At 44.5% G+C, this 27469-nt stretch overlaps 1 protein-coding gene across 2 annotated transcripts in view; it reads left to right on the top strand.

The window, feature by feature from the left end:
- Nedd9 (neural precursor cell expressed, developmentally down-regulated 9) overlaps nt 1-26276 on the top strand; it is a 179806-nt gene extending 153530 nt beyond the window's left edge. For both annotated transcript variants that reach the window (XM_047557340.1, XM_047557339.1), the window contains 5 exons: nt 17267-17368; nt 17858-17959; nt 18759-20000; nt 21734-21823; nt 23941-26276. In XM_047557340.1, coding sequence (XP_047413296.1) covers nt 17267-17368; nt 17858-17959; nt 18759-20000; nt 21734-21823; nt 23941-24450 — 2046 coding nt within the window. In that variant the 3' untranslated portion in view covers nt 24451-26276. The remainder of the gene's footprint in view (nt 1-17266; nt 17369-17857; nt 17960-18758; nt 20001-21733; nt 21824-23940) is intronic.
- Nucleotides 26277-27469: the final 1193 nt, after the last annotated feature.

The following is a 27469-nucleotide window of genomic DNA, read 5'->3' as shown; positions in this document are numbered from 1 at the left end:
TCCTCCCTCTCGCTATTCTCTGCTGATCTTCTTTCCATTCATCTGTTCATTTATTGTTGACTGGTGCGGTGCATATCCACAGAGGTGGACTTCACAGAGGTATATTTATGCATGTGCATAGCATGATTGGGTTGGATTCATTCCGCTCTTCCTCTAGATAACAGAACCACGGATGCATTTTCTAAGCACCTTTGATGCAAAAAGTATGTTCCGACAAAACACTTTCAAGCGCACGTGATCTGAGTGTGCGTCCACGAGGAGGAATTCTTGAGGCTCTGGCGCCTGACTTCCCATTTGCATTCCCCAGGACCTCGATCACTGGCCAGGGCCACAGAGGACCTTGACCTTTCCAAGTCCTTCTGGCTCCAGTGATTTGGGATGCAAAGGGAAAGCCAGGTCTGGCGTGTGTGTTTGTGTGTGTGTGTGTGTGTGTGTGTCTCTCTCAGGAAAAAGAACAGTTGAAAGGTGTGACTATAAATAAATAGCTTCTCTCATTCTTAGTCTGGGTTGCTTGCACCTTAAAAATAGCTCTCCCTCCTCGGAGCTGGTTGGAGGCAGACGGCGAGGCCAGGACGGGAAGTGCTTCAAAGGTGATGGACCCTAACTTTCATCACAGTTTATCTTGGCAGGAAGGTGACGTGTTTTCCTTTTTAGACTCAACCTTTTGCGTTCCAAGTCTGAGAGGTCCGAGAGCTCAGGCTTCTCTTCGCATGCGCCATGACTGCGCGTGATTTCTCCAGGGTGTGCGGCCTCTCCAAGGCTAGAGGCTGTGACTCGCCTTCCCTTGGGTTGATGTCCGGGGCCACGGGGCTGGGCTGACTCTCGGGCACTCACTCCGTGTGCTGCTGTTTTGTTAATTCTACATTTGGTGGAAAGTTTTGTGTTTAGCCAAAGGTAGGGGGTCCTGTACCAGCACTGCAGCTCATGAAAGGGACCTCCGCCGACCCTTCAGGGACAGGTGGAGCTGATGCCTGCGGAATGCACAGGAGCCCCGTGCGCTTGGGCGCTGGGGTGAGATGGTGGCCAGGACGGGAAGGGCGGGAGGGGAGGTCCTGGCTTCATCCCTGCCAAATACCAAGCACCCCTGAGATGCCCTGACCTCCCCCTGAAGCAGCTCAGTGCCCCTGGGTCTTCAGGATGCCTGACCCAGCACACTGTCGCAGAGACCCGGCTCACACCACCCAGGGGTGAGCTGACCTCTGCTCCCTTCCCTTCCCGCCCCCACTCTGCCTCCTTCTCCCTCCTTCTCCCCCCACTCTTCCTCTAATTCTCTCCCCTTTCTTTTCCTTCCTCTCCTCCTTTCCCTCTTTCCTTCCTGCCGTCCCACCCCCCACCTCCTCCCTCCCTCCCTCTCTTCTTTCCTCTCCTAGTAGAGAAAGTTTAGCAGCTAAGAGGTGATCTTCACCTTCCAGGTAAAAGGAGCTGCCTTAAAAACCTTCTGCCAGCATCCTCCCTGTCCTTGTGCCTTCTCAGTGGGTGGCTTTGGTCAAGGCCCCAAGGGTCATCTCCTTGCCCTGGGGATCAGGTGCGGTTTTTCCTTCTGCTTTGCTTTGCTCTAGAGGTCTTATTTCAGTTGTTTAATTAACTTGCTAATAAAGCAGTTTGCTTATTTTCTCTTTTAACATTAACCTTGCTCACTGGCTCATTTTATCTTCTAACTTCCCATCTGTGAAATGGTGATAAACCTAGAACTAGTTGTTCCTCGTAGCTTAAGCCATGGTCCGTAAGAGTCATTCAACAAGAAAATGAGTACGCAGTGGAATCTTGTTTTGTTTTGTTTTTCCTTTGTACTGGGGATTGAACCCGGAGGCACTTTACCACTGAGCTAGATCCCCAGCCCTTTTTATTTTTTTATTTTGAGGTAGGGTTTCACTAAGTTGCTCAGGGCCTTGCTAAGTTGCTGAGGCTGGCCTCAAACTCGTGATCCTTCGGCCTCAGCCTTTCTAGTCACAGGGATTACAGCGTGCACCACCCTACCTAGCTGGCATCTTGTTCTGAATCACACAAATATCACTTCAAAATGTTAGTGAACATAGAGTCACCCAGAGAGGTGGGGGAGGTGAGTTCAAGTGCAGATTCCCAGGCCCTTCCCCTCAGAGAGCTTCATCCAGGTGGTGGGTGTAGGTGGGGGCCCAGGAATCTGCACTTTACGGTACTCCTTGCATTGTTCTATGGGGGGTGGCACAGGACTACACTTTGAGAAACACTATAAAGGGAGGATACAGGAGCTTGGATAGGTTCCAATCTGATTGAGATTCGGGACTTTCCATAGTTCAAAATTCCCTCAGTGTTGCCACAGACCGTGGGCTTCAGAAGTTTTACCCACCACAGTTTTTTCTACCAATGAATCACTGAAGGAAAAAAAAAAAAAAGACAATGAATTCTGCCTTCTGCCCCTGCAGCGTGGCTCTGTGGGAAACCCCAGACCCTTCCCGCCCTCCTGCATCCCCCCACATTCACTGACATTCATCCCTCATTAAATCAGCGTGGAGTGGGAGAGGGGAAGTCTGTCGTCCCACCCTTCATGACGCACGGGGCAGCGTGAGTGCTCAGGAGGAGCCTGGGTCTCGCTCGGGTGGGTCCCCACTCCTGGCTGTGTTTCTTCTTTTCCTCAGCTTTGGTTCCTTCATCTGTAAAATGGGCATAATTGTGTTTATCTCAAGGAGCTATTGTGAGAAGTCAACAGGATGATACCCAGAAAGCCCTGGGCACAGTGCTGAGCAGAGCAGGGGCCTAAAAATGAGTCCCCCTCCCTTTTCTCTGAGTTTTTCTTGAACTGTGTCAGTCTCCTGCTTCTTTGCAGATACTGAACGTACACCTAATTGCTAGTGTATGTGCTGTGTCCTTTGAGCACACTGTTCTGCAGGAATCCTGTGGAGTGTGGAAAAGAACTCCCCAAGTTATCTGAAAATCATAACGCTGACGCCGTTACTTAATTTCATTGGTCCTTTTCACTCTGGGTTTTGTAATCAGTGCCATTTTATCCCTTAGGTCTTGTGGGCAGAGTGCCCAGGGCCTCCAAGAATGTTTAAGAACTGATTTAAACAAAATAAAAATAAGAAGAAAAAGGAGTAAATAAAATAAACTTTTGTCTCCAAAATATGAAATGCAAAAACTGCAAAGTAGAAATAAACATTTAGACAAATGTCTAGGACATAGCATCATGTCAGCCTCATTAATTGTTATATTTAGGGCTCATGACTATTCCATTACATTTGAAAACAATTTGTAAGTTAGATTTTTCTCACTTTGCAAAAATTTCTAAATATGCATCGTGATTGCCAGGAACTCATAGGCGATTCTAAATTAAATGAGTTACTCAGAGTCCAATCATTTGAAAAGTTGGGTTACAAAAAAAAGAAAAAGTTTTCAATCTTTTAAAAGAAAAAAATTCTACCTAATCTTGGTATTCGGTTTAGATTGGAGCCTCTACGTGCCCTTAAATGAAAATGCTGACAAGGGTATAAAATACCCTCATTTTTCAGCTTCAGAGATCAGTAAAATTGAACCAGAGTGCTTGATCTACACAGGGAGTTATATGTGTTTCTCTGATTTTTCCATGAGCCTGTTGTTTTAATTCTAACTGGTGGAATTAGATTCACTTTGCCTCCTTCTGAAGATCAGTTTGGGGTCAAAAGGCAGGGACTGGTCACCTAGCAAAGTATCAGCACACAGTGGCCAACAAGAATGAACCAGCAAGGTAAATAGTGTCAAGTATTAAATTTAAGCTAATCTGCAAGCGTAGGTGGGAAGGTGGTTCAGGCCATATCACCCACCGGCTATGACACATGCGGATCCCAGCCTCCAACTCTTTATCACACGGTATGACACACATCAGATTATATATACTGTGGTTTCCTACCAGAGGGACCTTTGAGAAAGTCACTACCCAGTTTCTTCAATCACAGCTATCTCCACACAGAAAACCAACAAAGTACAATTGATGTAAGGTCAGGGTTGTCTGAGGGGATGTATTTTATGCATTTTTTCCCTATATACACAGCCAGATTGGTTAAGTCTTTTTTATAGTCACTTAAAGAGAAAAACTACTTAAATTAGAAAAAGATTTTTTTCTTCTGAGCCTCAGATCTTCCTTTGCATTTGGTGTGGTTTACCTAGAATGCCCTACCCAGCTATTCTACCTGTGAACTCCTAGGCGTCCTTTAAAACCCTTGTCGCGTTCATCTCCTCTCTGCAACTTTCCCTCTGCAACCCAGCAGCTCTTTTCCTCCTCTCTGGTCCCAAAATGTACAGAACACTTCACTGTTCTCAAGGCAGCTCATGGAATCATTAAAAAATGCAATGACCTGCTATTGTGTTTGGTGGCCTAGACAGAGGCAAAGGCTGCTTTGAGAGGACACTCCAAAAATTCAAGCATTATAAAGATTTACCAGGACTCCATGGCATCATCTTTATGGAGTATTTCCTGCCTTCCAAAATAGGACACAAACAAATGTTGCCAGGAAATGATTCAAAGGTGTTAGCCAGGTCTCCTAAGCTCATTCCTGAAAGGTAATATAAGAATCAGAAATACATTAGTTACAATGTCTGTACCTTCTTAGACACTGAGTCATCACAGATTACACACAGACCATTGGCTAAGGAACAAGAACTTCCCTTATTGAAATTGGAGGCACTGTGAAATCTGGTTGCCCAGAGCAACACTCAGATACCAGCCAATTAACTGCTATATATATTAAGCAGTAGGATTTGTCCACTAAGAAGTAAAAAATAGATTTAGAGGAAGTGACAACTCCTGGAGAAGATAAACTCTGACTTCATCTCACTTTCTTCTCTTCCCTGCCTACACACACAGAGCTCAAAAAATACTTCCAGGGCAGAGGGCACCTTCAGTTTCTCTGCCTATAAACTCAGTAAAGTACAACTACGGTTCCAGCATTGTACATTTCTATGTAAAGATAAACCCAGTTGGAAAAAACTTTTTCCTCCACACACAGATTGTGGGGGCTGTGCAGAGAACTCACATTTCATCTAAACTTTCTTCCCTGAAGAATTGAGATGCATTTTAAATCTTACATAAAATTGGAGGTCCTTGTGCAGTCAAAAGCAAACCATGACCTCATGCTGAAGAAGAGAAGGGTTCCTCCCCAGACAAGCCACCCACGCCAGTGGGAGGAGATGGCCTAACACCGTGTTAGGACTGGACAAAGTCTTTCTTGTTTGGTCAAGGCCAAAAGCTTCAAACTCAGTTGCACTTTGTCCTACAGCTCATAGATAATGCCTGTTTCTAAGAGTGCATTCGTAACTCCTGACAAACCCAAACCAAGGCAAACAGAGGCTAATCTTCCTTCTTGAATGACTTCATGCCAAGTGACCATGCCTATCAGAGTGAGGAGTAAGACACCACCCACAGTATGATATCTGAGTGGTTGACGCTCGATTTGTGAAGTAAAGAATGAATCTGCTTCTTTTGCTCAATGATAAAGCTGAGACTTAATATTGGTTGAACACATCTTTTAAAGCAGACTTGTCTGAGTGCATTGTGCAAAATGCAGAAATAGAGAAACATCAGAAATCTAAAGCACTTAGTTCTAAAGAACCTTGTTTTCAAGGTAATGTCTGGAGAGATATGCCACACCTGGATAAAGAGTACCCATGGGACACATGTAGGACAGCATGTGACTCTAGTAACATTAGAAGAGACCTGAGGAGGCCACTCTTTAAAGGTTCTCCACAATATACCCATTTTGGAGGCAAGGAAGCATTTAGCAATGCCATAATGACATCTGATTTATTTGATTAATTCTTATACTATTGTTTTCTTTTTTATCTTTTTTTTTTCCTTTTTGTATTAGGGAACTGTACCACTGAGCTACATCCCCAGCCCTTTTTGTTTTTTTATTTTGAGACGGGGTCTTGCTAAGTGGCCCAGCTTTCTGCCTCCACCTCCCTGTTAGCTGGGATTACAGGTGTGCACCTGTGATATTCATTAGTCAGTGCCAGTCGGATATTTGGTTTTCTTAAAGCATGGTATGCTTAAACCAGTTACGTATGGGAATCATTTTTGTTTCCAAATTTGCCAGCAATTGACTATGTGACCTTTAGCCGTGTTGTTAGTTACTCAAGTCTCCCACGTTGTCCTGCAAGATGGTTTCAGAACTAGAGTATAGGTGTGACCTTAAATTGCCTCTGAGCCTTTGCTCCATGTTAGGGACATTATACACGTGATATCATCTGATCTTCTCCTCAGCTTTGTGAGGTACATTACAGTCTTCCCTTTTTAGAGGAAGATTCTGAGATCTCAGAAGGAAGTTAACTGCTGAAGTTAACTTGCTGCTTCTAGCAAGAGGCAGGATTGATGTCTGAATCCATGTCTGTCTGATTCCAACACTAATGATTTTAACAGCCCAACTAGTGGTTGGTGTCGCCAAGCCCTATACTAAGAGGACATATTTAGACACTTCATTAGCAATTCCAGCTCTCCAGAATCCTGGGCACTGAAAAGCATTCTGTTGGCCAGGAGAAATTAAGGTTGCTACAGAAGGTTCTCGCCTCAGATCCAGAGAGTAGACTTGAGGCACATGGAAGTTTCTGCCCGCCAGCTTCAGGGATCAGTTTGAGAACTGACTGATCCAGAAGTCCTGGGTGGGTCACTTGGGGAATGTCAGGGCTGTGATACCACTGAGAACATGTCTATGTTTGCTTTTTCTACCATATGGAAACAACATCTTCTCAAATGACTTCGAGTTTCTTCAAATGAATTACTTCGTTTAATCAGACGTAGTGAAATCTCCTTGAACGGGCTGGTTTGTGAAAGGGCACCCCCAAAATCACAATACCTAGTTTCCAAGTTGTGTTTCGCATAGATAGAAGTAACTTTCTCTGGAAGTGTTTATTTGTGAAATTTAGAAAGCGGTGACTGTCTAGTGAGTGTCTAGTGTGTGTTCTGGTGTAGCAACAGGGTGCGGAGGAAAGCATCCAGCTAAATGAGGTCCCCATTCACTTGTTATTAACAGCCTGCAGAAGCTCCCCATACCTTTAGTTCCTCCAACTGCAAAATGGCAAGCCATGCTGGGTTCACTCAGATGACCTTTGCTAACGTTTTATGATCCATACATCCTTATCTGATTCTGTCCCAGAATCCCTTGAAAAGTTTCATAAAATGACCTGAACTCAAGAGCCTTTCCAAAAAATTCAGCTTGACTCCTAAGATTTTTCACGTCCTTCCTACCATTCCTTTAGGGTCCAGCCCACCTTTCCATTCAGAAACACAGTGTCCTTCAGATGGTAGAGCTGTTCCCAAACACCGCAAGAGCAGGCAGGGACACAGGAGGGTCAGGGTGTACCTAGCCAGGGAGAATCAGGCTGCAGCAGCCCCGGGTCCTGTACCCAGGGAAACTTCCAGAGATCAAGAGCTAAGAAAGCATGTCATCCTGGGACTTACGGATTTCTGCCATTTCCCCCATCTAACCCTCTGGACTTGGCAGAGGCCCTTTACGGCTCTCGGCCTCTTGACACAACAGCCAGCTTTGGAGCTAGCACTTAGTTCTGCTCTCTGAGCATTTGCTCCATCAGCCGTGCATCTGCCCCGAGAGGTCTCAATACCAACAGTCATTTGAATTCCCAAATTCTCATCCCTTACCTCCTTTCCATAACCACACCCCCCCTCTGTGGGCACTCTGTGGGCATCTTTCTGAAATCCATTTCAAAATCTAGATTTAGTGCTTAGTGTCCTGTTGAATTTATTTGGACATCAAAAGAGCCCCAATGCATGTGCCTTTCTAGTTTTCATTCAAAAGAGCATTTCAGTCCATTAGGATATTTTTAAAATGGCTTGTTTGTACCCAGCGGTCATGGGCTGTATTCAGCTTTGTCCTGAGAGAGACCTCGACCGCTTGAGCCCAGACGTCACTTCCCAGCATATTCTTTCATGTTAAATGCTTCTAACTGCTCTTGGGTGCTTGGTCACTCCACAACTAAATATTGCTTTAGCACTTGCCACACGAAGAGCTTCCGGAAAGCAGCATGGGGACGGCTGGGGGCCTAACAATCAGGGCACTGTTTCCATGGAGTGTTCGCCACACAATGCTGCGTCAGACGAAAGTGACCCAGGAGCCCTGTTCCACTTGCAGGCTGTCAGTAGCGACTTTTTCCTCACTGGGGGAAAGAGGCTGGCTGGGATTGAAACGTGACCAGCAGATGCCTCAGCTCTAGCATAAAACCAGGCATCCGCATGTCTTTGAAGGAAAGCAAATCACCTCCCCCAAATAGAGGAAAAGAATCTTCGAGAGCACAAGAGCAGCCCTAGGAAGGGTTAACCATGGTCGTGGCTGGGGAGGATGTATTTTTAAGGCCAGACTCAGTTTTCATTATATCGTTGCTATGCAAGTAAATAAATGAGCTCACTGCTACACCCAAGCTGGGCAGAGAGAATTTATAGAGAATTAATAAATCCAGTCTAGGCAACATGTGGCTTTTCCTCTGGTCATAGAAAAGCAAGTAGTAATCTTGGATTTTAAACAGACGAACCTCTGTAACTGGGCAGTTTCTAAAAATTAGTCCCCAGTCCTAATGGGCAGGCAATGATCATGGTGATGTTTCTCTTCTAGGGCTTTCTTTAAAGGGAAGGGGTCAAGTAGTTCATTTAAGACAAAGACGTTATTATAAAACCTAATAAATACTGTGGTGGCTCCATTAATGCTTTGTAAGGGCATTTCTAATAGGCAGTTTTGGAAATCTAAATATTCTTGCTTATGTATAAAACCCAAAGAGAGATAGTATAAATAAATCAGAGAGCCAGGGGTGGGGGTGTGGTTAGAGGTAGACAGGAAGCAGTCTGATTTGATTTTCCACATATGCCAAGAAAAAGCAAATAGACTGCTAATCAGTGAAACATACTTGTGAATTTAGACAATCTCAGGTCCCATGAAGGACGAGGTTATAAATGCATGCTGTAATCAGTATATGGCACGACGGCATGTTTGAACCTTTCATCAATTACACATTGCATTTCCTGAGCCCTACTTGGGTTGCCCAGTTCCTGACCAGGCCAGAAGACCAAACCCCAGAAGCTGGATACCACATTCTGGTTTTGCTGGATCCATGAGCAAGCTCCACTGGCTAGTAATGGAGGCATTTGCTAAATATCAAAGATAGGATTGCACAAGACCAGCCAGTCCTCCTGTTGCTTTGAATTGTAGAGATTTGGATGTAGAGAAACATGGGACACAGAGACTAGTGACAAAACTAGAATGGTTACAAAAGTTAGGTTGTAACTGTTCTAATTTTTATGTACCATGATTCTATGGGAAGAAAACTTTTCTAAGTGGGATTCCTTATTCTTTTTTTTCATTTTGCTAAAATTATACCAGGTTATATTTTTTTCATTTTTTGATATGCACGAAGATGAAGTAGAACTATCAAGACACTAGAGCAATGCTACTGAAGTCTGCTATATCACTCCCATCCCATCTCTGCATCTTTTGTCCACTCTTCCCAGCATAAAAATTGTACATGCTCATGGGGTACAGTGCACTAATTCAATTTTTGTATGCAGTGTGCATTGATCAAATCAGTATAACTGGCATATCCGTCAGCTCAAACACTTATTATTTCTTTGTGCTGGGAGCATTTGAAATCATCTCTACAAGCCATTTTGAAATATATAATTAATTGCTGGGCATGGTGGTGCACACCTGTGATTCCAGCAACGTGGGAGGCTGAGGCAGGAGGATCACAAGTTCAAAGCCAGCCTCAGCAATTTAGTGAGACCCTGTCTCTAAATTTAAAAATTTTTTAAATGACTGGGGATGTGACTCAGTGGTTAAGTGCCTCCAGGTTCAATCCCCAGTACCAAAAAAGAAAAACAATAATACATAATTAATTGTCAACCACAGTTAGCCTACTGTGCTATAGAACATTAGAAATTATTCTTCCCATCCAGCTGCACCCTAGTAGCCATTAACCATCTTCCCCCAGTCCCTCAACCCTTCCCAGCCTGTGGTCAACACTACTCTCTAGTTCTGTGAGATCAATATTTTTAGCTTCCACTAAGTTGTTCTTCCTTCTGGCTGCTACCATCTTGTGAAAGGAGGGAAGGAGTTGAAATGGAAGAGTGTTGGAGAAAAGAGATGAGAAGCTGTGATAAGTAGATGAGCCATTGCATCAGGAGGAGGTACAGCGAAACATGGCGGCATTGAGTATTCCCGGGGGTGAGGGGGATTTGCCTTTGTGAATGGCCAAAGGCTGCTAGGGTTCAGTGTCCCTCAGGGCTCCATTGAGCTGGCAGCTGCAACCTAGAAGCTAAAGTTTTCCTAACCTCATGGTCTCTGCTGCTGCTGTGCTGCCCAGACCCCAGGCACCCGGCCAGTTCTGCACTAGGGAGGTGAAGTGGACGCCGGAGGAAGACGTGCCCTTAAGTAGACTTGCTGAGACTCTGGCACAAGTGACTCCATGTGAGCAGAGGTTGTCTTCAGGAGAAAATGCTTTACTTCTACACATTCCAGGGAGATGGTATGTGTCCTGGTTGTTGGTGAGATCCTGTTGACAGATGAAGCTCGTGGTTTTCCACTGGAAAGGCATCATCTGACGAGAATTTCAACGGCATTCTGAGTGTGAGCCTCGCCATCTTTCTCCTGGGTAAATGGTTTTGCCTCAGAGCACATTTTCCCCTGGGGTTTTCCACTGGCATATCTTGAACTTTGATGGTGATAACTCTGACAATGGTGGCATGAATATGAGCACTATAAAATAATAACCCAAGTAAATCTACAAATGCTTATCGAGGACCAAAGTCTCTTGTCATTTATTGCTTTGATTTGAAATTCCAAGTGCCCCTCAGACCTCACTTTCAACCCTTCGTGCATTTGTGAAGATTAACTTCTTTCTGTCTGACTTTAAGAATGATTAAATTTTGTTTTTTTTTTATGGTTTAATCAAGAAACATTTTGAAAGCAAACAGCCTTGAGATTCGTGATTACTAAGATACAAACTCCTTATCACGTAGCAAGCAGGAATTGTCTGCTGTTTGTTCTATCCCTATTATCTGGTCTCCTGTGTTCCTGGTTATCTTTGATTGTGTGTTGGACATTGTTATTTTTTGTTTTAATTTGTAAAAATGATTTGAGGCCTATAAAAATGTTCTCAATCTCCAAAGAGGATTCTGTTTTCTTCTGTCAGCCTCATAAGCACACATAAATCTAATTCCATACTTATAGGTGTTCTGGACAACCCTCATGACCTGAAGCCTGGCCACACCACCTGGGCAGGGGTGGGCTTACTTCCAGGGAATTCTTGCCTTTGGATGCTGTGTCCTTAGGGTTCCAGCCCCAAATGGGGATGATTCATCAGGGTCGCTGGCTTGATGTCCATAAAGACCAGTTTCCCCCTCCTTGCAAAAGACCAGAAGAAACACAACATAGCTTCTCAGACCCCTGCTTCAGACGGCAGATGCCCACAGGCAAAAAAACAAAACAAAATGCCTTGCCATCATGAATTCCTTCTTCAAATTTTGACCTAGTAATTCTTCACTATCTTCTAACGCTGCTGCTCCTAAGAATACTTGGGGATCTGGGTTGTGGCTCAGTGGTAGACCATTTGTCTGGCATGCTCTCTCCAGCACTGCAAAAATTTTTTCCTCTATCTTTACATTTTTTTAAATTGTCTTCAGCAGGATGATTAGTCTAAATTACCAAGTCCCATGATCTCTGGAAGGCAAAGTTCAAACGTTCAACCTGTATAAAGTAGGTGACAATTACCATAACTATAGCTGAGGTTAAGGATTTACTTAATACCAGGAACCTTATGTACTTGATCCCATTTAAAACTCATAATAGCCTAGGAGGTAAGTATTATTGTTTCTATTTGACTAATGAGAAAACGGGCTTGGTATGGATAAGTTTGTGGGTTGGGTTCTCATTGCTGCTAAGAGTAAAGCCAGGAGTTGGATCTAGCTCTGCCTGAGTCCTGCTTACACTGTCCCCCATTCCCCTTCAGATCTAATTCTTCCAGTGAACCAAAGTCCCCATGGGACTGAGGTCACTGGTACCCAGCTTCTTGTGACATGAGGCTGTCATATGTTCTCAGAACTATAGCAAGCATGATGCCTATTCCTTTAAATTGCATTTCCTTTCTAATGTCAAGGCAGGAAGCAGGGTTTGTTGGGGTTTCCTTTTTCCAGAACACTCCCCTTTGTGTTTCTGGCTTGACTGGGAAGAACCCAAGTGTTCATGTCACATGCAAGCCCAACTGAGGGGAAGAGAACCATCGGCAGACCCTCCTTGGCCTCCCATGAGGTGTGTCCTCCCATGGTTTCTGATTTCTCATCCTTACCTCCCCTTCCATCTGCTGTCTTGGCTCCTTCACTGATAGGACAGGGTTCTGCCCTTTATCCCACCGTCCCTGACCTAGAACTGGCTTACTTGGGTACCCAGTGTATTCTAACAGGCAGCCATTGTTCAGCATCCTCTCTAGCCCTGCCATGTTGCTTAAGAAAAGCCTTGAGTTTTCCTTTGATTCATTCATGCATTCAGTGGATATATTTATCTAAGATCTAGTATATTCAAGGCACAGTGGTAAGCCCTGGTGTTTACATCTAACTGGATAAAAATAGTCTCTGATTCTAAAATGCTAAGAGAAGAGTTGTACTGAAATGGTCAAATCCCAAGTGGGAGTACTGTCAGAGATGTGTGTATTACTTACCCGGGGAGCTCCAGGGGAGATAGTCGATCAATCTGGGAAAGGCTTCATGGGAGACAGGCATTCCACTTGGCCTCAAAAATAGAGTAAAATTTTAATATTCGGAAAGAATGAAGAGAATCCTACACAAAGATTCAGAATGAATCAAAGCTCAGAGGAATGGCAGTGCAGGGCATGGGAGAAAGATGGAGTCTGGCCAAGGGACAGAACTGGTGAGAGCTTGGGGCTCTGCCCTTGGGCCTTTCAAGGTCCTGAGGAAGAAAGGCAGAAATACCTAGATGAAGGCGAAGATGAAGAGTGGCAGCCTGGGGCCAGAGATAGGTTTAATCTGGCATGGCAACGTTTTAATATTTGAACCAATTTTGAAAACCAGATTTTGCATAAAAATCCAGATTTCTGGCTTCTTCTGAAATTTTGAAAGCTAGGACAACAGTAGGCAGGAACAGAGGCATAACTGCCTCCTTTAGTAGGATGTGAGTTGTTTCCCCAACACAAAGACCCACCTGTTTCTGCCCTACACTCTATTTGCTGGGTCCTGCAAGCATCCAACTACAGGGCCCTTGCTCTGCTGGGAGTACAAGCCTAGGCTGATAAAACACGGACACATCAGTGAGGAACCCCAAGGACCTCCCTTCCAACCTGCTATCTCTCAAACACTTTGTTGCTCAGTGTACCCCAGGCCCCCACTATTCAAATACAACCTCTCTCCTACAAACATCAGTATGCATGGCTTTCAAAGTCTGAGACATGAAAGTACAGTCATCCCTCTGAACTCTGGGGATTGGTTTCAGGACCCTGGGGATTGGTTTCAGGACCCTTAAGCTTATAAAATCCACAGGTGCTTGAGTTCCTTATAGATAATGCTAGATATTTACATATAACCTATCTCTAGGTGACTTATAGTTCCTCATACAGGGTAAATGCTATGTAAATAGTTATACTGTGCTGTTAAGGCAATAAAGACTTAATAAAGCATTCACACCTATTCGGTACAGATGGAATTTCTTTTTCATATATTCTTGATCCAAGGTTGGTTGACTCCATGGGTGCAGAACTTAAGGATACAGAGGGCCAACTCTATTCAAAACATCTCTAAAACCAGCTCATACAGCCAGGATCTGAGGCTCAAAATGGCATGAAGCAAACACCATTAGAGTGTTTTCACCAACAAGCTGAGGTTGTTTCCTTGTTTTTATGGAAACAGATTAGAGAACTAACATAACCCCAGTCTTTGGTCTTTTGATCCTACCTTTCCAGGGCCTGACCTTGGATATTTAATAAATTAGAACTCTTCCTTTTCTAAATGCTTACAGTCAATACACTATATTATATTCATGCATGGAAATATCACATTGAATATGTACTATTCATGAGTTAATAATTTTTAAAAAAATGCTTGCAGTCTGCTCCTCTTCTCTGCTTCTTAGTTCTTCCCAAAGTCTCTTTCTTGGGACTCTCCTGTTAGTTGACAACAATGGTCCTAACCTCTCAGCAAGGTTGGATTCCTCATTGAGGCAGAGACAGAAAACGCACATCTGAAAGTGTAAATCCTCTGCCCGGGTAATCAGGGAAGCAATTGCAGTAGCATTTGATCCTAAGGCCACAGGGAACCTCACAATTTAGCCCCCTTTGAGGCAACACGAACGAATTAAGAGGTCAGTTTGTAATTCCTAAGGCTAAGCCCTTGTAACTATAAATAAATACGTAGCATGAAAGGAATGCAGAAAAGAAAAACACACAAGAGAAAAAGGAAATGAAAAACCTGACTTCATTTCATTGAGACGGGTAGCTCTAAAATGCTGTGTAGCGACTCCTACCTGACCCCACAAATGCCCAGGCAAATTCTCCCAAACTGGAGGTTCCCTTCACCAGACACGGGTGCGCCTCTCAGGCTAAGGTTCAGTAGTTCTGGGAGATGGAGGGAGAGTAGAAAGGTTTTTGTGTACTCCAGTGAAGCAGGAAGAAAAAGCCTTAATGAACCACAAAACTGGAGACTTTGTAAGGGACAGCTCCGTCAGCACTTCGCTCTGAGAAGAGAACACACAGTTGGCACCAGAGGGACCCCACCGGTCCAGGCAGAGAATGTCCAAAAGTAGACATTCAGCGCCTGGATCTTTCAGATGGCGCAACGCGAATCACTAAATATCCCGGCCGTGTCCGACCAGATGAGAAACGCTGGTCCCACTTAGATGCCACTGTGGACCAGTGTGAATCAGATTGTACCATCGGGCGGCTGGAACCAGGGGCCGTGCTGTTCTGTTGGCCTTCCCCCCCTGTGGTTTTCACCATCTGTTTCTTTGAATGCATAAACAAGGAAAATGACTGGTTTGGAATGCGACGTTTTTCAAAACCAGATGACCACAGGCATCCTCTAAATGAGAAAGGGAGAGCAAGTTGGGGTTCTGTGACATTTGTCAGGAAGTGAAATGCTAAGTGCGGAGAAGCATGCACTCACTCAGCCAGGGAAGGTCTGCAGAGGCGAGGACTGGCTTCGTCCGTGACCCCTTCTGAGGGTCATGCCCTGTGTTCATATTTCATACCATTTTCAGACACCAGCACCATCCCTTCCCTTTTATTAAAGAAAAAATGAACGTCCAGCTGGACTCCCACATAACTAGCCTTGGTTGTCCATTAGCATTATTCCGAAATGGGCAAGCTTGGAGAGAATCCACTCTTAGAAACTTTTAGACCCAACAAAAGCTGCGTTGTGAGCAGGTTCTGTTAGAAAGCCAAACGAGGCTTTATAATAGAGGAGCTGATGAGAAAACTGGGAGAAAAATCTTCATTTCTCTCCTGGACAATGGTGAGCACAATCTAGAGGGGTAGATAGCTAGATCTGTAGCTATGCAGAGAACCACAGTATGTGTTGCTTTAGTAAAGGGCAGTCTGCTTTAAAGGGGAAGCCTTGCTGTCCACAATTCAGTGGCCACTGTATAAAACGGTTCTGTTTGCTCCATGCCAAAAAAGCTTACAGCAATAGGTTCCTTTTTAAACCCAAGTGAGCAGAAAGACTTAATGGAAATGTTAACTGCATACTAATCTCTGATACCTTCACAGCAAGAAATAATCAGTTGTAAGCACCAGGGATTTTAAAAATTGAACTCTGGTATTTTTGAGCCCCTGGGGAGAGGGGCATTGGTGCATTTGGCCATGTTCCACCCATTTCAGCCTAAGACAGACTTGGAGCATTTTTCACATAGTTTGTAGGCAGCCTGACGCCAGTTTTCACGTCGGAGAAAGGAAAAAGAGTGAGGGTTTCCTGGGGAACAACCAAGTCTTCCTAATTTGCAATGTCTGTTCCCCAAGACGTCACAGGCAATGCTTAAAAGTGGACACTGTTCATGATTCTGGGTGTGGGGGTTGGGCAAAACCAAGAGCCTGGCAACTTAGAAGCCCTGAGAGGATTAAATATATTTCAGAATGAATTAAGTTCAAATAATGCTTCTACCCAAATAATGCTTCTACCCCCGCTTGGGATATCAATGCAGTATGTAGTATAAAATAGGAGATTGAGAGATTCATTTTTTGGCACTGGCTCCAGATGGCAGAGTTGTGATGAGTATATTTGATTTGTGACATCCCTTGGACACAGAAACTGTCAGGGATGTTTGCTTTCCTGGTGGAAATGGGAAAATGATGAGAGATCAGAGGTCATGAGACCTGCACTCTGTTGGTGGTGGCTCCCTGAATCAATATGTCAGACCTGCTTCCCAGGTTAGGCATCTGAGGAGTCAACCGGCTGCAAATCAAAAATATTCAGAAAAAAAAAATTGTATCTGTACTGAACATGTTTAGACTCTTGTCATTAGTCCCTAACAAGTCAGCATAACAACTATTGACGTAGCATTTGCATTTATTAGGTTCTTTAAGTCATCTAGAGGTGATATGAAGTGTACCAGATGATGAACACAGGTTCTATACCAATTATTTAGCATTTTATATAAGAGACTTGAGCATCCATCATTTTTCTATCTGCGAGGGGTCCTGAAACCAATCCATGTGGGTACTGAGAGACCCTGTTTTCCTCTGTTTCATAAGTTAAATTAAAAAGCTCTAGAAGTTCCAAGGGCCACACTGTTGAGCCTTAGCTTTTTGGTCTCCTGACCCATGGAATTTTAGTTATAATCATAATAATAATGTCAGATGAAGAGGCATGCTGGGAAGGGTATGAGAGGAATTTTAAGTGGCCAAACTATTTACATTATTTACTTTACAAAAGTTTTAGAGCCTAAAAAAAAAAATTCTGCATGCTGTGCCTTGGGCCTCTCCAAAGTGATCAGGAAAGACTTTCATCAGAACTTGAACCTCCCTTCAAGTATATATTGGGAATTGAGATTACGTGATGAACTTGGAGATGATTTTGTTACTTTGAGGAGAACAGAGATATTTCCAGGATCTGCCTATATGATTTGGAATCCGGGAGAGATTTAAAAGTTTCCTGACCTGGTGCCTTATTGTCTCTTTCCTTTTCTCTCTTCCTCCTTTCTTCCCTGCCTTTCTTTTTTCTCTTTCAAGGGAGAGATGAGGGCTAAGTGTCTGGTTGGGAGTTCAGGAGCCCTGCGGAGGACTCGGTTTAGAATCTCACCCCTTTGTGTGTTCCTGCCCACAGGTGATCACGCCAGTGAGGACAGCCCACGGCTATGTGTACGAGGACCCACCCTGGTGCCACAAGGACGTCTACGATGTCCCTCCTTCCCACACCACTCAAGGGGTACGTGCCAGGAACGTGGTCACCAGGAAGGAGCAGCTATGGGGGGTAGCATTCTTTCAGCTGAGGAAATTCACAAATTATGTACATTTTACCTGAAGCTTTGTTTGGGTTGTCTGCCTAGGAGCCATCTTAACAATGTTTTTTAAATTATGTTTTCTGGATTTGCCTTAGGAGGAAATCCTAGTCTTTTTCCTGAGAAAGCTCATGTTGCTTTATCAGTTTATCAGTTCATTTCAGGAAGGACAAATTTTAAATCATAATTTCAAGTTTAGAGAGTGTAGCTATTTCACTTAAGTTTGCATGCATATTCAACCCAAGTCCAAGAGCACAACATGGCTAAAGAAAAATTCCACTGGCCCCATATGTCATGGAATGCTACCAAAGATCAAGCCTATACCCGACCTGGAAATAAACCCATAATAAGACAGCAGCATAAAAAATGATCAATACAGGACATTTCCATCTGGTGACTCAAGCGTTTCTCTTCAGGTGTATGACATCCCTCCCTCTTCTGTGAAAGGCCCTGTGTTCTCAGTTCCGGTGGGAGAGATAAAACCTCAGGGGGTGTATGACATCCCTCCCACTAAAGGGGTGAGTAGGCTGCAACACAACAGCCCACAGGACGTGTGTGTGTGTGTGTGTGTGTGTGTGTGTATGAGTTCATTAGGATAAAACAAGAAGGGCAGACCCAAAAGGGGAAAATCGAGTTGGGTGAGGGAAGAAAGGAAGGAAAGAAGGAAAGAGGGGCTGTGGGCAGGGCAATAATTAAAGATGACATGGGGGTTCCAAACTTAGAAGCTCCCCTTAAAAATACAGAAAACAATACGGAGAGGCGACTGGAAGGGAAGATAATCAGTTCAGACTGGCAAGGTTTAATGGTCTCATCTTTATAGACTGCAGCTTATGCCGTGCACAGGTAGGAGTTGCCCTTTGGGGTGCACCTGCACTGGAATTCCAGGTATCCCTGCTTCACAGATAAGGGAACTGTGCCTCAGACACTCGGGGGGCTTGCCAGAGTCACCCAGTTGTGTGATGACCAGGGGGACCAGGAAGAGACCGCAATCTTCTGACCCTCGGCCAGCATGTTAGCGTATCATCAGCCCCACGGCGTGGGTCAGCTGGGAGGGATACCAGGACTGGGCCCAGGGGCAAGCAGCTCAGGGCCTGTGGACCAGGAGGGCTCCACAGACAAGTCAGCAGTGAGACCAGGGAATGGATGCCTCTGTCCAAGTGAAGACAGCAGCATCATGGGAAATACCCAGCGAGGGATGCGGGGAGAGGGGGGACAGGCAGGCCTGAGAATTCTGGGCTGTTTCCACGGCCGTCCACTTCTTGATGCTCCCATGAACCAAGCGAACAAACAGAGTTTTGTCTTTTCCTTACTTTACAGGTCTATGCCATTCCACCCTCCACGTGCCGGGACGAAGCTGGGCATAGGGAAAAGGAATATGATTTCCCGCCTCTGGTGAAGCAAACTGCGAGGCCAGACATCAGACCCGAGGGGGTGTATGACATCCCCCCAAACAGCACCAAGCCCGCGGGGAAGGACCTTCTCATGAAATACACCTGCGATGCTCCTGGCGCAGCGGAAGCCGTGGCGCGAAGGCACCAAAGCCTTTCCCTGCACCGCCCGCCCCCGCAGCTGGGACAGGCCGTGAGCATTCAGAACGACGCATATGACGTCCCCCGGGGAGTTCAGTTTCTGGAGCCACCAGCAGAAACCGGCGAGAAAGCAAACCCCGAAGAAAGAGACGGTGTTTACGATGTCCCTCTGCACAACGCGCCGGATGCTAAGGGCTCTCGGGACGTGGTAGACGGCATCAACCGGTTGTCCTTCTCCAGCACGGGCAGCACCCGGAGCAACATGTCCACCTCCTCCACCTCCTCCAAGGAGTCCTCCTTGTCGGTCTCCCCATCTCAGGACAAAAGGCTCTTACTGGATCCGGACACAGCCATCGAGAGGCTCCATCGGCTCCAGCAGGCCCTGGAGATGGGAGTCTGCAGCCTGATGGCACTGGTCACCACCGACTGGCGGTGCTACGGGTACATGGAGAGACACATCAATGAGATCCGCACCGCGGTGGACAAGGTGGAGCTGTTTCTGAGGGAGTACCTCCATTTTGCCAAGGGAGCGGTAGCCAATGCCTCCTACCTCCCAGAACTGGTCCTCCACCACAAGATGAAGCGAGAGCTTCAAAGAGTGGAAGACTCCCACCAGATTCTAAGCCAGACCAGCCATGACCTGAATGAGTGCAGCTGGTCCCTGAATGTCCTGGCCATCAATAAGCCTCAAAACAAATGCGATGATCTGGACAGGTTTGTGATGGTGGCCAAGACCGTGCCTGACGATGCCAAGCAACTGACCACCACCATCAACACCAACGCAGAGACCCTCTTCAGACCAGGCCCCGGAGGTTCCCTTCTGAAGAACGGGCCCGACAGCATCATGAACTCCGCAGAGTATCCACACTCTGGCTCCCCAGTGCAGCTGCTGCGTCCTGGTGACGGCAAGGCCCAGGCCCACAGCAAGCCACTGCCCCCCACCCTGGGAAAGGACCAGCCTCCTGACTGTAGCAGCAGTGACGGCTCCGAAAGGAGCTGGATGGACGATTATGATTACGTCCACCTACAGGTAAGGAAACCAAACTCATGAACCACCTGCAATCGCGTACAGGCAGCCTGGGACCGAGGCTGCAAGGTCATTACGCTGGGTTACCAAAGGCGCAAATGTGATTCATGTTTATCCAAGTGGTTTGAAAACCGGAGGACTGTTGTACAGCAGAAAGAATGCAGGATGGAACCAGGCACTGTGGTGCACGCCTCGAATCCCTGCGGCTTGGGAGGCTGAGGCAGGAGGATTGTGAGTTCAAAGTCAGCCTCTGCAAAAGTAAGGCACTAACTCAGTGAGACCCTGTCTCTAAATAAAATGCAAAAAATAGGACTGGGGATGTGACTCAGTGGTCAAGTGCCCTGAGTTCACTCCCTGTACCCCACTCCCCAAAAAAGAATGCTGGATGGGAGTCTTCAGACTTCCTGACTCGATCTTTCTCTGACACTAATTGCATGCCCAATTTTTTAACCTCCCTGGGCCTTAATGTCATTTGTAAAATGAATGACCTACAGGACTAGATTAGATCCCACTGATATGCCTCTCCAAATAGGACTGCAGGTCTTCTGATAATCATACCAACTCTATTCTCTTTGTATTTTTTTGATACAGTTTCATAAATATTTATTTGGGGAAAAAAGTATTCACTGTTAAAAAAATTGAAACCCCTTTAAACAGAATTTCTATAGTCCCTTCTAGAATCTATGGTGTGTGTGTGAGGGTGGAGGGTGTGTTTAATTACTCACAGAGATGCTCAATCCCACCTCAGACTTACCTAGAAGATGAATGGGCATTCAAGGTTATTTCATCTTGTTTTGTTGGTACTGAGTATTGAACCCAGGGGCGCTTTACCACTGAGCTACATCCCCAGTCCTTTTTTATTTTTTATTTTGAGACAGTCTCACTAAGTTGCTGAGGCTGGCTTTGAACTTGCAATCCTCCTGCCTCAGCCTCCTTAGCCACTGGGATTACAACCAGAATGGCACCTGGCTGCAACTGGGCATTTGAAATTGGCCTAGAGCTTACCTGGCCTTAGGAAAACTGCCATCACAGCCTGCCTCCCACAGGAGGAAATTCCACCAAGTTCCAAGTTGCCCTGGTACCCTAACAGCTAGCCCTTCCATTTTGAGGGATTAAGACACTCTACCGACATCCATCATTTAGAATTGGCTTACTATCTGAATTTTTAATTTGACTGAGAACCATGAATGATACTGAAAATTATTAAACTACCCAAGAGAGAAGGGGAATGTCACCAGAGCCACCTGGTGCTTAGGAAGGGCAGAGGGAGGGGGAGAGGGAGGAATTTAACATGCACCTCACTGGTCATCCAACTCTGCATCTTGGAGGAGGGAGATATAAGTGATTCAAAAACACTGGAAGTGAAATGCAGACCACATTGAGACCTGTGTTTGGAGATCCAGGGGTTCACATATAATCTGTCAAAGAAGAACCAAGAGAAACAGTACTTCTTAAGGAGGTTTGAAGTGGATCGTGGGAAGCTGCCTAAAAAGGGTAAAACAGCAGAGAGCAAGGCACCCCTTGCTGTGGTTTTCCACCTCGCCCTCCGCAGCGACTCTGGATGTCTGGCCAAGGAGCCTGCCACCCCCATCTGGGGTTCTCAGGGCCTAATTGGGCATTCAAAAGTGGCCAGAGCGGTGGAAAATGAAAGAGTAGGTATGTGCTTGTCAGTGAAAGCATTAGCATGCGTGAATGGGAGCAGTGACGTAACGTGTTCTTTATTTGAACAATGACAGGGTAAGGAGGAGTTTGAGCGGCAACAGAAGGAGCTGCTGGAGAAAGAGAATATCATCAAGCAGAACAAGATGCAGCTGGAACACCACCAGGTCAGTTCAATTCGAACAAACACTCCTGGGTGGTGACCAGGTTTCCCACCTAGCAGAGAAAGTACAACTTCAAAAGACTCCGATTTGGATCCTATCAGTACGCTGGCATAAATAAGCCCCAGGGCATACAATAGGGCATAGGGACAGAGAGAAGGCTTAAGGCCTTGCTAGTACAGCTGGGCACACCTGGATTACATCCAAATGACAATTTTTCAAGGCTAAGTCGATTAATATATAGCATATTAGGACTATTTGGGTTAAGGCTTTCGGTCTCAAGACACAAGGCCCACTTAAGCTTGCCCAAACAAATGGGGTTTATATTGAGGCCATCCATAGGGAATTGAAGTGCAGAAAAGGAGGATACAGCCATGCTCAGTGAAAACTAGGACTGTATAACTTCCTTTGAGTCTCTCTATGTCTGCTTCATTCTCTCCTATTTTCTGACATTTCCTCCACCTACCCGCTCAACTGGTGCCCTCTGCCTCTTTGCAGATCCTATAAATGGCCACTCGAATTCCTTTCTAGAGATGGCATTAGACCTCTGCCTCCTCTGCGGATGGCAGCTTTCTTCTGCGGTTCATCCAACTCCTAGGCAAGTCTGAACCTCATACTGTCTTTCTCCCCAACCCCAGTCTCTCCACCTGTCTCTACCTGTGCCCCAGCAACACAACCTATGTCTTGGCCATGCATGGTCCAATCTAAGGGCAAGAAGGTAGGACTCAGTGTTTTTAAAATATAGCCTAACCATTTTACGTAGGACCTTGGGGAAGATGCGTACATTCAAAAGTAAGTCAGATAATGATGGGTACTACTAGGATAAGGGCATTTTAAAAAAGTGAAATGGATCGAAGATTTATAAGCCTTTTTAAGAGAAGTGACCTGAAATGCCATGGAGTCTTTGGGAAACCTGGGTTCTAGTCCTTGCTTTCTGATCAACTGTGTAACCTTAGGAAGTCTTGTAACCTCCCTGAACTTCAATTAGTTCTCAAAAACTCAGAAAAGTACCCCCCCTTCTAAATGAGAGAGCATATTGATGAACATGCTTGCAAAAGCCTAAGCTATGTAAAATAGAATTCATTATTATTAAAAGCCTCAGAACATCACCCTGTATCTGTTTATGTTTGCATTGGCATTTGACCAAGTAAGACAGTGGGGGTTTAGGGAATTTGCTGAAACCATAGTGATTCCTAAGAAGTAAGCAGATTCCATGGGCAAGCTGGCTGTGCATTTCTTGGGGGAGAACTGGATGAGGTTATCACTGCTCTGATTCACTCCTACACCAGGAAGAGAGTTTAACCAAGTCCTAAAGTTAGGTCATAAACAGTCCTTACCTACAAAAGAGAGATCTCTTTGGAGTCTTGGAAGAATAGCTAGAAAGTATTTCAATTGCAACTTAAATAATATACCAGCTGGAGAAAATGAGAAAATCAAGAAAGCTAACCCCACTTTACTCAAGGCCCTTTTAACAGCACTGGGGGCTGTTACCACCGTGATGCACAGTTAGCGTACAGGTCTCCTTAGCTGTGTTCTTCTCCCTAAGTGTGTCTGCATTAGGCATCTCTAGTGCTGGAGTATAATATATCTGTACATCTTGGCAGAAAGAGTAGGAGAAACAGACAATAATCGTGAATCGTTACTCCACCTAAGCTTCTCTCAGAGAGTCAAGGCTTTCCCCAAGAAGGACAAACCGTTGGTGATTTAAAAAAATCCCTACATTTGATTTTCCCTTGCAGCCACTCAACATGTAATAAACATTCACACAGGGCCCTGGATCTACCAGACACTCTTCTGAGCACTTTTTAAATATTAACCCACTTAACCTTCCTAAAGGTACAGGGGACAAGGGTAGGGTTTATACCCTCAGCTGCCTTCCAGCCAGAAGGCAGAAGAGACTGGTGGTCCAATCATACCAAGTTTGAGCAGGAGAATTCCTCAGGGGTTACTTTCCCCAGAGCTACTGGCACAGCTGGGGAAGCAAGGTGCCTGGACAAGGCCTTCCAGCCTATAGGCCTCTGACCCTTACCAGGGATTGAACCCCCTGTCTTTTATTTCCATCCAGGGTGGTTTCCATTGCAGTGCCTTCCCCTTAATGAAACCTGCTTTTGTCTTCTTTGCAGCTGAGTCAGTTCCAGCTGTTGGAACAAGAAATTACAAAGCCGGTGGAGAATGACATCTCCAAGTGGAAGCCCTCTCAGAGCCTCCCAACCACAAACAGTGGTGCGGGTGCTCAGGATCGGCAGCTGCTCTGCTTCTACTACGACCAGTGTGAGACCCATTTCATCTCCCTCCTCAATGCCATCGACGCCCTCTTCAGCTGTGTCAGCTCGGCCCAGCCACCGCGGATCTTCGTGGCACACAGCAAGTTTGTCATCCTCAGTGCACACAAACTGGTGTTCATCGGAGACACGCTGACCAGGCAGGTGTCTGCCCAGGACATTCGCAACAAAGTCATGAACTCCAGCAACCAGCTCTGTGAACAGCTCAAGACAATAGTGATGGCCACCAAGATGGCGGCCCTGCATTACCCGAGCACTACTGCCCTGCAGGAGATGGTCCACCAAGTTACAGACCTGTCCAGAAACGCCCAGCTCTTCAAGCGCTCTTTGCTGGAGATGGCAACTTTCTGAGAGGAAGGGGAGGAGGAGGGAACTGAGTGAACTGTTACTAAGCAAAACTGGAAATACTGTCTGGTTTTTGTAAATATGATCTATTTTGTATATATTTTATATGGAAATGAAATATTTTAACATTTTATGAGTTAGACAACTTTCAGAAATTCAGGGAGCTGGAGAGGGAAATTTTTCTTCCCTGTGTGGTTCTTATGTATGCACATAAGTATATAAGACATAAGTTGTACAGAAACTTGTCCACTTGCTGTGTATCACTTTGCATTCTTGTTTGTTTGTAGATGTTTGTCTGATACATTCCATTAAAAAAACAACAACAACAACAACATGAATTAAGAAGCACCTTAGTCGGCACCTCCTAATGCTGCATTTGGGGTTTTTTCGAAATGTATTGACTGGTTGTAATATTGTTCTACGTGTACTAGTGATTATTCTGAGCCTGGCACACCCAAATCTAGTGTATTTGCAAGTGTTCACCTCCCACACACCATCTCATAAGACATGGTATGTTTTATTCTTGTTTTGAAGCCTCTTTCAAAATTGACTGTCTGGAACACATTATGGCAAAATGCCCCCATTCCAGTTGGAAAAGCCCTCTTGGAAAGCAAGTTTCAGAAATACATGCTAATCCAAGCTCCAAGATTTCAGGTGCTGGCGAGAGGAGAGACCTGTGTACTGAGTTAGGAGGCCATGTCCATAGCTGGGACTGGGTTGTTCCAACATTGAGAGGAAGCTACAATAAAAGGATAACACTTGTTTCCCTGGGGCTATTTGATCTTCTGCATTTGTGAGTGATTCAACCATGAGGTTTTCCAAAGAATGTTTTTAGAGTTGTAAAAAAACAAAGCAAAAAAAAGAAAAAAACCACATTATTTGAAGCAGGAATCCATGAAGATGCATCAGACTGAGATAGTTCACAAAAAGAAGGGATGATTCCATCAGCCAGTGCTGAGCAGAACTTTCTGACTCTTCACATTCCCTTATTACCTGAGAGAAACTGGCCAGTTCCTTGGTCACTGCCCCTTAGAGCCACCAGGCCATATCCTTGGTCTCTCACCCTTCTTAAAACTCACATGGTACAGACCCAACACTTCCAGCAGCTGCAGACGGTGCATCTGATCTTCACAACTCTGTGTGGCTGATGACCTTGTATATTCACCCCATCACCAACTCAGTTACAGCATCTAGGCCTTAGTCCATCCTCATAACTGCTGGTGTAGACACAGAGGGGTCACCACAGTCATCAGATGTATCCCTGGTGAGTGGAATGCACCCTACCTGGTGGGTAAATGTATCCAAGCATTGCCAACTCAAGAAGCATGTTTTCTACAGTCTTTTAAAGGGTCCATAGAAATTATTTTATTCCGGCTTACTTTTTCTTTTGTAATATATGCCTTGACCAAATTAAGCTTGCTTTGTTTTAAACAACCAAATGACTGGAACAGGAAATGATTTAAGAGGAACGCACGATTTTAGTGTGATAAAGCATCAATGGAAATAAATATGGAAGGTGCTTTTCAAAACAACCACTCTTTATGATTCTCAATGCTCTATGCTGCCAACGGAAGATTAAAAGCTGTGTCGTCGTGTGACGAGGAAATGCGTAGGGAGGAAGGGGGTTGCTGGACATTAATAACACTTGAGGAAGTTAGTGTGTCCTTGTTGATTTCAATTGTATGGTGTGTATTTCTTAGCAGATGACAGACTTGTCCTAAGTGAAGTGGTGACATTTCACGTTTTCAAAACCAAAACGTTCAATCTGTATTATTCTCTTCACCATTTTATATGTAGAGCTATTTTTAAATCATTAAATTTTTAGATCTCTGTTTTCATAGCCATTGGGTTTTCTTTTCCATAGTTTCTCTCTTTGTCATGGAATTAAATATTGACTGTTCTGGGCCCTCCTACTACGGAAAGTTAAATTATGATCATTTTATCAATACTATAGATCCATTTTTTTTTTAGGAAAATTAAGGAGTTTGTGTATGTGAGAGAGAGAGAGAGAGAGAGAAAGAGAGAGATCACTTCAGAATGCATTTCATCTGAAGAAAATTCTGAAACCTGTGTACATTACCAAATTCAAATATCTGAAATGAGGCTTCTCTTCACCAGAAAGCCTATGTGCTCTATGATAAGTTGGAGGACCTCTGCTTTTGTGGTACGGATATTACCATTCATGCAGTTTCACAATCAAAGGAAATCATTCTATTCTTTCTGGAATAGACATAAATAATTAAAAGCAAACCATATTTGAATTAAAAAAAGGTTAATATCATGTAAATTACTTTTACTGCCTGACCCACTCTTTTATTCATGTATCCCACTGAGATTTAATGAAAAGTATTTGCATATACTTTGTATCGTTTTGCCCATGCATATATGCATTAATTGATTTTTGACAAATATGTCAAAGCCCTTCAATAGGGGAATGGAATGTCTTTTGAAAAAAATGGTGCTAAAATAACTAGATCTCTCTATGGGTAAAACAATGAATATTTACCTTTCATTCTACACAAAAGTTAACTCAAATGGATCATAGACCTAAATTCTAAAACTTCTAGAAGAAAACATAGGAGAAAATCTTGATCTTAAGCAGATAAAAGTTTCATACGTAGAACAACAACAAAAAAAATCTAATTAATAATAAACTGATAAATTGGACATTGGGGATCAGCATCTGCATAACAGAGAGAACATTCAGCCTCGTTTTTTTAAGGATTGGCTTATTTCACTTAGCATGGTAGTCTCCAGTTCCATCCATTTACTGGCAAATGCCATAATTTCATCCTTCTTTATGTCTGAGTAGTATTCTATTGTGTATATGTAGTACATTTTTTTATTCACTCATTCCTCTGTTGAAGGGCACCTAAATTGGTTCCATAGCTTACCTATTGTGAAGTTTGATGATCTTTATAAAGTCAAAAATATAATTTCCAGACAACCTAGCAGTTCCAATCACATTCATTCACCCAAAAAAAAAAAAAAATGAAAACATGCACACCAAATCTAGCTGCTTTAT

Source organism: Sciurus carolinensis, chromosome 7 (genome assembly GCF_902686445.1).
Source record: "Sciurus carolinensis chromosome 7, mSciCar1.2, whole genome shotgun sequence".
Classification (NCBI taxonomy): domain Eukaryota; kingdom Metazoa; phylum Chordata; class Mammalia; order Rodentia; family Sciuridae; genus Sciurus; species Sciurus carolinensis.
This window is presented reverse-complemented; position numbering and strand designations above follow the sequence as displayed.